The sequence below is a fragment of the Salarias fasciatus genome (genome assembly GCF_902148845.1).
Source record: "Salarias fasciatus chromosome 23 unlocalized genomic scaffold, fSalaFa1.1 super_scaffold_20, whole genome shotgun sequence".
Taxonomy (NCBI): Eukaryota; Metazoa; Chordata; class Actinopteri; order Blenniiformes; family Blenniidae; genus Salarias; species Salarias fasciatus.
This window is the reverse complement of record NW_021941230.1, coordinates 10280818-10295583: the sequence shown is the minus strand read 5'-3', so window position 1 is coordinate 10295583 and position 14766 is coordinate 10280818. Positions and strand designations below refer to the sequence as shown.

The following is a 14766-nucleotide window of genomic DNA, read 5'->3' as shown; positions in this document are numbered from 1 at the left end:
GTAGAATGGATTACATAAATGAAATGGCCGAAAACTGCTAAAGATGTAAAATAAATTGAGTTGTGGATATTATAAGGTCATGAAGATTCAGTTTTTGTACATGCAGCAAAGCTATAAACAAAGTTTGAAGCATGTTTTGTGGCTCCAGATGGGAAAGTGAGACCGGCTGCAGACCTCGGGGTTAGCATGAAGGACGCTTTCGCAGCCGCTCTTCTTGTTCCTCCGGCTCATGCCAGTTCAAACTTGGACCCGTCTCGGACTCAGCTTGCATTTGATGTTGAGCAGACTCTTTCCTGCCGGTCCAAAGCCGCCACCGCATCTGCTAGCGACGATCGTGCCAGACTCAGTAGCCTGCTGAGCATGCACTCCTGCAATGGAGTTTTTTGTGTGTGTGTGTGTATGTGTGAGATTCTAGGTGAATCGACTTGAAAAGTACCTACAGGAAGAATTCCCAAGGGAAATCACAGACACAGCTGGAATTTTCAGTTTTCAATGACTTCGGAGATCAGTGTTAGTTAAAACCCAAACACACTCCTCCACAGCGTGTGCATTTCTGGCTGCGTTCAAGTTAACACGCTGTCAGTCAACACGGACTCCATAGTATATGTGATCATTATTTTCATTCTCTTCTTTTTTCACATTAAAGTTGTATACTGATTTTCAAGAGACAAAAGCAGCCAATACTTTAACGGCTGGAAAAACAGGAAATAACGGCTAAAATGTTAATTAACCTTGCTTTTTTTCTTCAAAGAGCCATTAAACGCTAAAACAGCGAAACTTGGGGAAAACATCAACTGTTGCAAAAATAATTATCATTCACATTATTTCCTATTCAGACATCAGAACAATACAGTGATGGGGTTGATGTGCTGGTTTCTGTACATCCCATTTAGTCAGTGGATCAATCCCATGATACCTTGCACTGAGAAGTTTCCCATTTGGGTCATGTGCATGTGATCTCACATCCAGCTTGACCTGTACTGCAGACGTGGTGGCCCGTTGACACACAACATCAGAATGGATCGATCCAGTCAGACTGACGTGTTTACAACAGTGATAACAGAAGAAGGTTTATGGAGAAAACCAAAATCATTTGTAGGCATTTTGGCACGAGAAAGCCGTATGAGAAAGGAAACATATCCAGCAGAGTCGCCTATTTAAAGCCACACCACCCCAGTGCTGTTCAACAGCCGCTCATTGCCGCGGCATCGAAGCAGCTCTTTACAGTCAAATCCGACGGGCTCTGGAACAGATTTATCCCATCCAGGTGTTTATTGCCGCAGGCATGATGCCTTACGCCATTGAGCAAAACACGGGGCTCAAACACACTGAACGTGCTATAAGTCCCATTGCGCACCCGCTTCAGTGATGCCATCGTACCAAGACTTTATGAGCAGGAAAAGGTAAAAACTGTGAGTGAATTCTCCCAGGTACCCTGTGCTGTGCTCACCACAGACAGGTGAACTTCCAGGGAACGCTGTGGAAGTAGAACAGCTCAGTAAACCACAGCACACTGCCACATAGCCACTCACCTTTTTTCAGGAAGATATGGCTTAAATTGCACACTTTAAGTTGTTTCCAGGTAATTAAAATGACCACATTGAACATTTTCACTTGATTTTTGTATCTGTAATTTAAGACTGTTTGACCACCTGTTATTAGGAACTGATTTGAAGCCGTTCCCCCCCCCCCCCCCCCCCCACGAACTGAGAAATCATTGGACATCTATTAATATTTGCTGCATCTTTTGACCCAGGTAAACCACAGTCGTCTCTATTTAAATGCTAATGACACCCTGAGGTAAGACCTTCATGTTCGCGTGCAGCTCAGGTCAACATGCTACATCAGGATTTCCCTGAGGTTGGTTCCTCCATTGACCGGCACTGACATCTTTGTGGGGCGACCTTTGATTAACCTCCAGACCTTTTCACCCCGTGACGTCTGCTCCCCAGTCACAGTCGAGCCCCGGGCAAGTCAGCGTTCCTCAAAAGTCAGCCGCAATAAGTAATCGGCAATTAATCCCATCATCTAGTTTCTTATCGGAGATGGGTTATTGTAATTAAGAGATTCATTAAGTGAGTTCATTAATTTCCCCCACAGGTGCCTCCGTATCCTCGGGAGGGTTTCAGAATCAATTCTGTGCCCTCTTATTTAATGTAACACGGCGCGGCGGCTCAGTTTCAGGGCGGAGTCGGTTCTGTGTAATCCTGCAGTCCACAGGTCGGAAGCCCTTTCTGACCAAAAGCAACATTTCCACAAACTTTTCCACCAAATAAAATCCTGCAGCTACAAGAAATCTTTGGGAAATGATCTTACGCTACATTTCTGTCATTTGAGAACTATAATTTAGAACCATAGTGTGATTGTGGGGAAGGATTTGAAGTTTGTGCAGGTTTAAAGTAACCAGCTGACAAAACCGTTTTCAAACCCTCGGCGTATAGTCCATTAAGGAGCGGCGGTTTGTCAGTCATCGCCCTTTGCTTCACTCCTAACTGTTGTGCGTAATTCCCGGGAATTTGCCGCGTGTTGCATGTGGAATCTGTCCGCCTGCCCCGCAGCTGTGTTCCACCACAACCTGTCAGCCTGACGCGCCTCCGTGCTGATGCATGCAGGATGCCATCTATCGTTGCATATATCCCCTCAGTTTGACACGTCTGACAGACACTCTTACCCATTAACACCACACTATCACCCCGTGTGTGTGTGTAGTTCCACGGTTGTATAGTTAAGCCTCAGCCGGATGATTTTCCTGCCCCGAGTTAGAGCGTCTACCCGACGGGCGAACCGTCACGAGATCGCCCGGAGTTCAAAAAGGCATCATGATGGATGCGAAGTGTTGGAAAGGCGTCGTAGGACAAAGTGCTGGCCCGCGCCATCGATCACTCAGGCAGAGCAGATGACACCGTTCTCTCTCTCTCTCTCTCTCTCTCTCTCCCTTTCTCTCGCTCGCTCCTCCAGCAGGCGAGTTTATCAGCGCTGCCCAGAATATTTAACAGGGACGAGAGCGCGCCCCGTGGGATCTCATTTGCACAGGTGTCCATCTGCTCGAAGTTGTCTGGGATAATCTCCACATCATGTCACATTTGCATCAGGGCTCAGTTAGATCGGCGCGCTTACTGTTAAAAGGAGCATTCCCCCCACCCAACGCCCCCCTCCAACCAGGAGCGACCGCCGGCCAGTTCTTGGGGGGGCTGACGGGATTGTTTGCCGATACCGAAGACCAGCGTGCATCACGCTAATCCACTAGGCGGCTAATGCGTCGCAATTATGTAAGGATTTAGCGTGTTTGTGATTGTTTGTTGGTTCAGCTCAATTTGTGTAACCAGCTTTAGTTGGAAAATTAGCAATGAGATTTTCCCTAAACGCTGCCAGCTTGTTTGGTCTCTTAACCAGCAGGGATTTGACGGCGTCAGGCTTGGAGTGCTTGTCAATGGTGACAGTCTTATTAGGCACTTTGGGTGAAGAAAAGGTGCCCATGTTGAATTCATTGATCATCAAGAACCTCTGCCTCTGTGCGGTGAATCGATGCTTCCATTGATTCCCAGATCCTCTCAGGAATAACTCAAGCGGGGGGGAGGGTGTGATCTCAAATGAATACTCGCGGTGGGGGAAACGCGCTCCCGGGCGGCGCCAGATCTGATCGGGACGTCCGCAAGCTGCTTTCGGTATTTAAAGACAAGCATCTCCAGCACAAATCACCGAAAATGAAATGTTTATCTCGGCGCGGATGAATACTTACCGCCATCCGGGGGCCCGGGCAGGCATGTAGTCTCCAAACATTACGAGTAATCTCACATTTTACACCTGCTCTGCCTCGCGCCGTAAATTCTCTCCTTTATGTGTACGACCTGAGCGGTTACAGTACATCAATCGAGTAATTTTCTGCTAGCTCGTGCTATGTCTGCTTAACACGGGAAAACAAAAGCCTCTATCAATCTTCAAATGCTGTTGACATTCAGAGCTGTCGCACCGCATTACCGTCCACATGCACACTTGATTCCGTTGATCGCTTCTGGAGGAAACTCTCATCACGCGTTACCCAAGTTCCCATCTGATTCTCAAACTCGCATATTTTCTCCCTTTTTTTTCCCCCAGGAACTCCACATACTGCATGAAGGTGTCAATGTCCCTGACCGTGGCGGAGAACGACACCGACCTCTGCTACAACTCCAAGATGAGGTTCTTCGAGAAGGCCGAGCTCAGCAAGAGCAAGAACATCACCTGCCCGGGCATTGAGGATTATCTGCAGCCTGGAGTCGAGCCTGAAATTGTGTGGTACAAGGTAAACACGAGTCTTTTAACTGCTTACTGGGTTTTTTTTTTTTTTTTGTGCATTTCAGTTGTCTCATAGATATCTTTTGGATGATTTCATCTAAAAACTCAAACGTATCTTTGTGTTGGAGAAGTGGAGCTGACCCTTGCAGACTTTTTTCGCTCGGTGCAGCTCAGGAGCCAATTCATCGCCAAAGCGAGCTGGATTAGGCGGCCACCTTCCTCCACTTTCCCCTGCAGAATCAAATTATAATAGCAGATAACGACGGGTGGCTTCCTACCCTCCGGTCACTGGCTTTCGCTTCGTTAGTGGACTGATTGAATTCTGGGAGGAAAGCCCGCCGTGCCCCAGTTTCCCTCGCCTCAGGTGTTCTCCAGCCCAAAATCTTAAAAAAAAAAAAAAAAAGAAAAAAAAAAACAGGTTTTTTGCAAGGCCACTTACCTCACGCTCACCACCTACGTAGCACAACGCTGCACAGACAGGAAATAAGAGTCATCAGTCCATACTTGAGGCGGTGTTGCGGTGCACCTGGCCCGGTCTTCATCCAAGTCGTTCCCCGCTCTTATAACCGATGAGCCACCGGGGCTTGAATGAAACTAGCAGCCAATCACACCTGCTCAGTATCGCATTGGTCCATTTATCAAATGGCACTGAAACACACACACACACACACACACACACACACACACACACACACACACACACACACACACAAATAGGATGGATTTCACAGATGATCCGCTCCAAAATCCAAACAGACCCTGCAAAATTAGATAATGTTGGTGAATCACAGACTGCATGCTACTCAATAGTTTCTTTGAGAGTGTCTGTCTGTCTCACACCCGCTCCACACAGTCTCGTCCTCACTTTGTCCACATACATGTGATTTTGTTTGACAAGAGGCTAACGCCGCTGAAATTCCCCCCATGCTTTTTGAAATGTTAAGCCGTCTCTTGGACGAGCTCTGCATACGACACTGGTAGCTTATTATCCCGAAGACGTAAAATGCAATTGAAATGCAAATGCAATGTAAAGCAAGTTAATCAAATGCCTCTTTGTATGAAAATGTCTTCAGCTTCAGATTTTCAAAAGAGTCAATGAAGCTGAAAAATAGCTCACAGCTGATTTGTTTAAACGAGTAAAAAGACAATTGTCCAATCAAGAAGTAACCAGTTTATAAAATGTAAATGCTTTGAAAACAGACATGTGGATGCCATTAGCATAGAGATAATAATTAATATGGCAAGGTCTAAAGATTTGAGCCAGGAGCTAACATGTCCATCAAGAAGAGAAAGAGAAAGGGGCCCCAGAACAGATACCTGAGGTACACCACAGGGCAGGTCTGTTGTGTCCGACATGTCTGCATTTACACTATACAACAAAAGCTCTCTCAAATAGGGTGGGAACCATCTTCAAGTCATCCTGTTCGTCATTATAAGGTGATCAACAGTGTCAAAGAGATACAGTTCAGCCAGAATCTCACAATATGGTACGAGCTAGCAAACAGCCTCCCCAGTTGTTCCCATTCAGTTTGAATCAACCATTATGATGATATGTGACGTTTGACACACAAAATGATTTTGCCACTTTATGAAAGAATCAACAACTTACTTGTGTTATTTGGCCTCACTTGGCTATTTTCGGCAACCAGCCTGTAATGCTAAAATCAATTTCTGTTTTCTATCAATCAAACGATGCTTCTTGTCTTTACAGTCCAAAGCATTAACATTTGGGTGAGGAATTCAGTCCTGAATCTGAATCTGTGCAGCTTTTTCTTCCCATAAATCAGAGTTTGAAGGACTAATGGGTGCAGGAGGCTTGTGTTGTTGACAGATTTGATGCATCTTGATGGTGACTGCGTCCAAAACTGGTGGAGTTTTATATGCATCAGTAGAGTCTTCTTGGATTTTAGCCATTACTGCTGTGTTAATCCATGGACTATGTTCTTGTATGAGCCAGTCTTCATGCTTCTGTTCTCTTTATCTTTGTGAATTAAAGGAATGCAAACCAAAGCAGTGGAGACAAACCATAGAAAGGAGAAGAGACACGCTCTCGATAAAGGAAGTACGGGAAGATGACATTGGGAATTACACCTGTGAACTACCGTTTGGGAACTTTGTGGTGCGAAGGACGACTGAACTATCTGTCACAGGTAAGGAAACACTCGCTTCTCTGGTTTTGTGTCCATTTAAATCTCCGTTTGATTAGATGTTCACATGTTGACATCAAAAAAGCTGAGAGAAAATTCTAGATTTTTTTTCAAAGCAAAAGTTCTATGAAATTGTTGCTGCTGATGGTTGTGCTTTTTTTTTTCTAACTCTATTTTGCAAAAAAAACCAAAAAAAACGAGTTGCTTCAGGTTGTTGTTTGAAAATTAAGCCTTTTCGAGCTGATCGTGCAGCTTTTCTGTCGAGAGAGTCGCCGCTTTAATTGCTAAGTGGTGGAATTCACACGGAGCCAGTTCAGCACTTTTTCTCTGGGCTGCTGAAATATTTAAGCCCGAACCTAAAGTGGGTGACAGATTGCTTGTCACCGACTCTGTCACCGCCGGGGTTGACACGTCGGATCGGGACAACCCCCAAAAATCTACAGCTTAATTATACACGTCTCTTTTGTTTTGGCTCGTACAGTGTGCGAGCGGATCGATGAGCAGTATTTGACTCCGATGCTTGATCTTATTGTTTTTGCTCAGCAGGGAAGTAGCTGCAGTTTCTAATCCCAACCAGCCGAAAGTGCTAATTTTGGAGTGGAGCTGGAAGGTTGGCGCTGGCAGAGTGACAACAGACAAAAGCGGGACGGTTAGCAAAAGCCGCTACGTTCCACTGCCGCCACTAACTGCTACTTGATCAAACTTTGCAGTACTTTTTTTTTTTTTTTTTCTGAGCTCTGGGTGAAGTCGTAAATCATTCCCCTCACCAGCCTCAAAATGTCATCCACAGTCGGGGAATCGTCTTAATCCCTCTATCTGCTTCCAAAACAGAAGGCAAAACATGATTGATGATCGGGTCTTGACAGAGGAAGCAGTATTTATGCTTTTTCTTTGAAGAAATGTACCCTTCAAGCAAGCATCTCTGTGGATTTCCTACCCATATGCAGTCTGTCTGCAGGTGGGAATGTGTCTCCGTTTGGCCTTTCAACTGTCCGGGATGCAATCTGACTGTTTTCCACTGTGTGGAAGGTCGATTTCAACCCTGACAGCTCATAAGTAGTGAAAAAAATGGACCATGTACACCATTTCTTTTTCCTTTCTTTTTTTGTGCTTTGAACTTTGTGAAGCGGAACAATGTTGCAGTAGTTAGCTCTCTCCCCACGATTCAATTCAGCTTTAATTTATATAGCGCCAAGTACAGCGCAGTCATCTCGAGGCAGTCTAACGGAGAAAAGCCCAGCAGCTCCGCACACACTGCGCCTCCCCAGCCCAGGGACATGGGCTGGATGGTTTTCTTGAAAGGACTCCTTGGATATGAAAATCAAGTGGTATTGGTTCTAATGCCAACAATCCTTCAGTGCAAAGATGGATGGATAGATGGATGGATGGATGGATGGATGGATGGCTGGACCCATTGAAGCATTATCCATTGATAAACTTGAAGTTGAATCGGTTCCACCGATAAAGACCAATGCACTCCCAGTCTGAATGGATCGTCTTGTTTTGAGTTTCTGGATCACACGCTCTGCTTTGTGCAGAATCATTCTAATTCCGTCGCACCAGGAGGTCACACACACTGTGCTTTTTGTCAAGATGTAACAGAGGCAGATAAATAATCTCACCCTGCACTGTCTTTTTGCTGGAGGTCATAAGATGCAGTTTTGCCTCAGGGTGGCAAAACTTAACTTTGTTTCTCATTGTCCTCTCTGAACTTTGAACTCTTTTCATGTTTGGAAATGAACCCCAGACCTCTGGATATATCTCTGTCTGCAGTTCTCCATTCTTGTGAGATTTTCATAGTCATGCTAGCTGCTGTTTGTGATGTTGTTTAGCTTCCATATTTATGGTGGTTTCAGTCTTTCTGTCTAAAAACCTTCAACTTCCAAGTGCCACGCTTTTCCATACATTAAATCATCATTGACTTGCTGTCCTGCAGTGATTTTTCCACTACAGTTATTAAATGCCTGAGGGGAAAACACTCAAGACTGTCTTACATTCTCAGGTAATCATTCTAACAAGTGTTCCTGAGTTCAGTTCTTGGGGAAATAGACTTCCATTTATCCCCATTATATTCCCATCAGCCTCGCAGTATGGATGAAAAGACGCAAAAAGCAGGTTTAGAAAAGTGAACCATTACCTGGAACATGCTACGCTACTTCAGTAGTTACTCCTCAAGTGCACCAATGCCAAGAAAGTGTACAAATTGTTCCTTTTCTTCCTAATTTGACCTTTTTCATCTGTGTATTTTAGTTTTTTTCTTCAGTTGAAAACCAAACTAAACATGAACTTTTGTGAAACATTATCATCAGCCTCCCACAGATGTTACCAATCCAGCATTAAAAACTGGAGTCGCTTCCTTCTTAAAAAGCCTACAGGCCCTCTGGAGTACAAAAGGTCAGCTTCCATCTGATTGTAACGAGCGCAGCTAAAATCATAATGAGCTCCCTCGCTGGGCGATCGGAGCCGACGTTCCTTTCTTTTTTGGAAATTTGTCATTTTACGAGACTTTGTGAGGTGCGCCGTTTGATGTTTCCGGATTAAACATCACTGAATAAGGGAACGCTGATGAAATAGAGACACAGAGGAGTGAAAAGAAAATCTGACTGGAGCTAACTAGCTGGGACGGAAGCTGTTGACCTGGCGGAGGGAAGCTGCAGCAGTAGGCACGCTAAAACGCTTATTTCGACTGCAAGCAATCCTAAAAATCCCTCTGAACGGCATTGATTCTACAGAATGTACAGCTCATTGGTGTGGCGTCCAGTCTCCGATATATCAAATTCAAGATGTTGGAGATATTCGTCTTTTTTAAAGCAGGTCACAAACATGAAAACTTTCCCATTTCAACCTTCTCGGTTGGACACCTGTCGCTTTTTCCTCATGATAGCCGAAGCTGTTCTGCGAGTTTGCTTACAAACTGCACCAGACATGACTAGCATCACTGAGCTAGTTTTACTGTTCGGAGTTCTTGGTCTGCCGTTTTGCTCACTGAAAGCATTTTATTTTGGTGGGGGTAAAGTGAGACTAAAACAGGGTATCATTGGTAATATAGCATAAAAACAGTAAAACAAGTTCGGAGTGTAATTGATGGGAGATAATTGATGTGATAGTGAAAGTGCCAGTGGAAAAGAAAAGACAGAAATTAATCTGTTTCTTCATGTAAATTCAGTACACTGCGTGACCAGCAGGTGTTTGATGAGCTTTATCAATTTATGGAACTCTTTTTTTTTTCCTTTGATGCGTTCAGCGGTGCGTTTCATATCTCCAAGATGTTCATCGTGACTTTAATTTAATGTAAATGTCCTGTATCGACCTGTCAGGTGTACATGAAGGCACTGGGTGGAGCGGCCTTGTTTTTTTTTTTTTTGTTGTTGATTTTTGTTTTTCTGGCCGCCTCGATCCGATCCATGACGCAGGATTGACTCGCCGCAACGGGGAAAAGCAGCTGTGTGCTGTGATGAAGTGCATTTAGAGCAAGATGGACGGCTTTTCAATCAAGCCAAATGATTTTTTTTTTTTTTTTTCCGTCCCTCAATGAATCACTGAGAAGTTCATCTGTGGAGAATATGAGGAGGACATCCGCCCTGTGCAGGAGACGTCACCCGAGTAAACAGCAGAATTCATAGCGCCAAACCTCAGATGGCAGCTTATTTTTGTCCTATAGTTTTCAAAGATTTATGACACTGTTTTTTTATTTATTTATTTTTTTTATCACCCTCCTTCTCGGCCTTGGCCCGAGCAAATATCAATCAGCGGTGAAAGGCAGAACCTGATGCTTTCCTGTGCAGCCAATAATGAGGAGTGTCTGGCTTTAACTCTGGCTTTAACGCAACAAATTGCTCAGTCAACTAAATTAAAGGTCTTGTTGCAAAAAAATGACACAGCTGTGGTAATCATCTATGATGGAGATACAACAGAAGCAGTGTTTATACATCGTTTCCTCCAGATTGTTAAGATTTGCTAACCAATCGTCTGGTTTCAGCTTTCTGCTGAAGCGACCATTCAACTTATTAACAATAGTCTGACCGATCGGCTCCGGCTTTTCGGCATCATTAAGCAGGTGACGGGTAACCGGCAGCTCGGTTCTGGATGCTGCAGCTTTTTTTTTTTTTTTTTTTAGTTCATCCTGGCAGATCTGAACAAACCGCCAAGTAAAAGCTCCAGGAAACAGTTTGACTTGGCTCGCTCTCCACAAGGCCGGGTGACTTTGATCGGCGCCCCGCCCCCCCCCCCCCCCCCCCCCCCCCCCCCCCCCCCCACCCCCATCACCGCCCGGCCGTTTGATGAGGCGGCACTTTCTGGGCACGGCCGCCGCTCTGAGCAAACAGACGGCCGTCTCTCTTGGACGCGGCGCTCGGCGAGGGCCAGACCGCCGGCTTTATCGTGCTTTCAAGGTAAATGTCGGCAATCAGGAAACACGGGGCAGGACAAGATCGCCGTGTGTTGCACACGATGTATTTCTGTCACACAATTTGCATGGCTTTTTTGCAATTAGTGTGTTTTTTAGGCAGTAATTGTCACAAAGGAGGTTTTTTTTTTAATTTATTACAGATTAGGATTTTCTTTTTAATAGTAATCGGATGTTTGTGCGTAACTTTCCAAAGTAGCGTAGCTGCAACATGCTAATGCTAACATCCAACAAACCTGCCAACAGAATTAGCTTTTTCCTCCCGAAGTGTCATCTCCATTCAGTCGGAATGCTGCTTCTGTCCTCGTGGAGTGGAGCTGCTCTTCGCTAGATTAAATCAAGCTGTTTTTGGCCAATATCCTTTCCAGCAGGGTGGTGGTGGTGTTGGGGCAGAACAGAAGCCTCCGACAATAATCCGCCGGGATCAAGAGCTTACCGCGCCTAATTACTAACAGTGGGAAGCAGTTTGACATATTCCTCGTGATTTGATGGGTGTAACCATGCTTTTGATGAGGAGGCTGAAACCCAACTGTAGAAGGAATTAGCTCAAGGAAGTCCACCTGTTCTGTTCCCTGCTTTGGAAGCCATAATTCACGCGACGGGTAAAGATCTTCCGTCATACGTCTCGTCAGATATCTGTCAATTAGCTAACTGTGCTTACAAAATGCCCCTCCGACACGCCACACGTGTGGGATGTCTAATTAAGATGACGCGTTACATAATTAATGCCTTCGCTACGCTAATTAGCGCCCACTTAGCGCCGCAGCTCCAGAGATGTGAAAATAGGTGCAAAGCTAGTGTGAGCATGGTTCCACACCACGCCTGCAAAGGATCATGGGAGAAAGAAATGAGGATTTTTTTTAAGCTTTATTCATGCTTCAAAACATTTGTGTTTATTCCAAATTAATGAATTATCTCGCCTTTATTTGTGTCAGTGCTGACAGCAGTGAGCAGCAGCAGCGTCAGCCCCTTGAGAACGGCAGCGTCCCCTCAGTCCCCTCAGAAACCCCAAACCTCAAGGTCTTTATCAGCAGCAGCACACCTGTGGGGTTTCCAAGGTTCGTTTTACACCGTAGCCCGCCTCAGCTTCTTTGTTCTTTTGGGCCTACATCGCTCTTCAGATTTCCTCTTAGATCGACGCCCTGAGAAGGACGGAGCCGGGACCAAGCTGTTGTTCTGGATTCTGGCCCTGGTTGATCTGAGGTTGTAGGTGGACGCAGCAGGGCCCGGGCCTTCATCGTGGCCTCTGGTTGAGGTGTCTGTGAGGCAAGAGGTGGATGGTGACCCTTCCAGAGGTTGGTCCAGGTCACACCTCAGCCTCTTTGTCTCCCGGGGCTCCAGCTCATCGTTGCAGCTTTCGTCCCGTTTCCGTTTGCAGCTGAGCCCCGAGTTCTCTTGAACCTCAGCTTCACTCTGTGAGTCTTGTTCCTCGTCAGAGTAACTACTTTTAAGGGAATATACTTCATCTTCATCATAGTCATAGAGGAGGAAGCTGGTTTCCTCGTCTGAGGTGGAGCCAAACTCATTTTCCACCCCTTCGACATCCAGGACTGCTGGAATGTTTCTTTCCACTGCAGCCTGGTTGACCACTGCCACCGCTCTCGGATTCCGGGGCCTCCTCACGTTGAGCAATGACGTTACCAGGCCTGTCTCCCGCTCCACCCAAAAAGTGCCACTGGGGTCCAACAACGACATTACCCGGCCCGTCTCCCCCTCCACCCAAAAAGCGCTGCCGGGGTCCAACTAGGAGGAAAGAAATATTGGTTAACATATGCAGATCTTAGAACATTTGTCTCTGATTTCTGAAAGTCATTCAGGTAATTTGAAGAAAGTTCAGTAAACTCTAAAAGTTATCAGGAAAAAGTCAGTAAAAGTGGAAGAGATACTCCAAATAATTGTAACTAATCAGGAGCTGATTTGGCTCATCTGATGTTAAGTATCAGAACAAAGTCAAACCTTTTGGCTCTGTAAGAGACATTCCACAGGTGTTAAAAAAGATGAACCATGATGTAAAGCTTGATTCTTACTGAAAATGTTGCCGTAATCTCTTGGCTTCATCTCTCTGTTGCCGTTCATGTCTAGAATTTCAATAATTCGCTGCTGAGGAAGTGCTGAATGCCAGACGCTCTGATGCTCAAACGTCAAATGGCAAATTTGAACTGTTATCAAGGCTGAAACAGCTGATGACATCACCACTGCCTGTGACATCACAAAGCCCCAGGCCAGAGGAAAAAAAAAGCAACATTTGTAGCTGTGTACCATGAATATGATTTTTGAATATGAATATGAATACATTTATTTGAGGTACAGGAAAAGCAACACAAAATATATTGTACAATAACTAACACAAAATTCCCCACACTGGGCAGAAAAAACCCCCCAGATTATACAGAAGCAATATAAAAAAAAAATGAAAAAGAAGAAAAAAAATGAATTAGAAAAAAAAGAAACAACAAAAACAAACAAAACCCCAACAACAATATTTACAGTTAAGAACTAGACATATGTTGTTTCCAAATTTGATGACTGTGCCTCGAAAAGGAGTGGGATGAAGATAACTTGTTAACTCCCACCCCTTGTCTGCCTAAACATCTTTAGGTTGCCATAATAATGAATTAAGTGCTAATAGTATGTATGTATATATATATACACACACATACATATATACATATATACACACACATACACATATACATATATACACACATACATACATACATACACATACATACATATATACACACACATACACATACATACATACATACATACATATACACAAACACCCATACACATAAACATACATATTACCATTATTAATACCACCGCCCTTATCACATCATCAACACATAAACATCTAGAAGGATATCCCCAATAATTGTAATCAATGGTGCTAATAGTTTATATTTAACTTTAATTTAAGCATGGTGATATATGGGCCTGCTGCCAGAGGGGGACAGTCCTCAGGCAACAGGACCACCCTTTGGAAGTGTCTGTACTGTGCATTAAAAATACAAGAATTGGGAGTCTACTGCTAGATGGTGGTGGCCTCCCAGCAGCAGAGCCCCCCTTGCCTGCCCTATACTAAAGATTTGTTAAGTGTAATATTTATTATGTATTTGTTTAAGATTAGCACCATTATCACTTACTATATTAATTGTATGTTTGCTAAGTAAAATAACATGTTATACATTGATAATAGATATAACACAATATCAAAGTATTGTGCTTGATTAAGATATAATAGTAGTTGTAATAATAGTAATATCAAGTATCATATGTTGATGATATAATTGTAGTGACAAATGTAGCAGTAGTAGTAATAATAATAATACCACCAATATATGACTGAATATTAGATACTATGGTTGACCAGTAATCTAGTAAAATAGTCTTATATAATATATATAACATTCTATTTTAATAGTACCAAATAACATCTAAGTAACTGCGTTATAGATATAGATAGCGTTATATATATGTCATCTTGATAATGGTGATAATAATGCATACTTCCCATTATTAGCTTAAATAATTGATGATTAAGAACACATTTATGAATTAGCCCAACACAAAACCTCTGTATCGTGAGAATACCATATTTTTAAATCTGGATTTGAACAGATGAATATTTGGACATTGTTTAAGTTCTGGTCCCAGTTGATTCCAAAGTTTAACTCCACATACAGACACACAGAAGCACTTTGTAGTGGTCCGCGCTGCTTTAATCTTAAAGTTACCACATCCCCTCAAATTACAGCCCCCTTCTCTCAGCATAAAAAGCTTTTGGAGATTTGCCGGCAGTGTATTTTTACTAGCTTTGAATAGAACCTGGACTGTATAAAACTCAACCAAATCAGGGAGTTTTAGAAGTTTTGCCTGCAAAAATAAAGTGTTAGTGTGGTCATAATATCCTACCTTATGTATGATTCTTACTGC

General features: G+C 43.9%; 1 protein-coding gene across 2 annotated transcripts in view; it reads left to right on the top strand.

Moving 5' to 3' along the window:
* Nucleotides 1-14766, top strand: part of LOC115383789 (interleukin-1 receptor accessory protein-like 1) — a 209549-nt gene that overhangs the window by 89730 nt on the left and 105053 nt on the right. For both annotated transcript variants that reach the window (XM_030085973.1, XM_030085972.1), the window contains exons 4-5: nt 4096-4282; nt 6272-6425. In XM_030085973.1, the coding sequence (XP_029941833.1) occupies nt 4096-4282; nt 6272-6425 (341 nt within the window). The remainder of the gene's footprint in view (nt 1-4095; nt 4283-6271; nt 6426-14766) is intronic.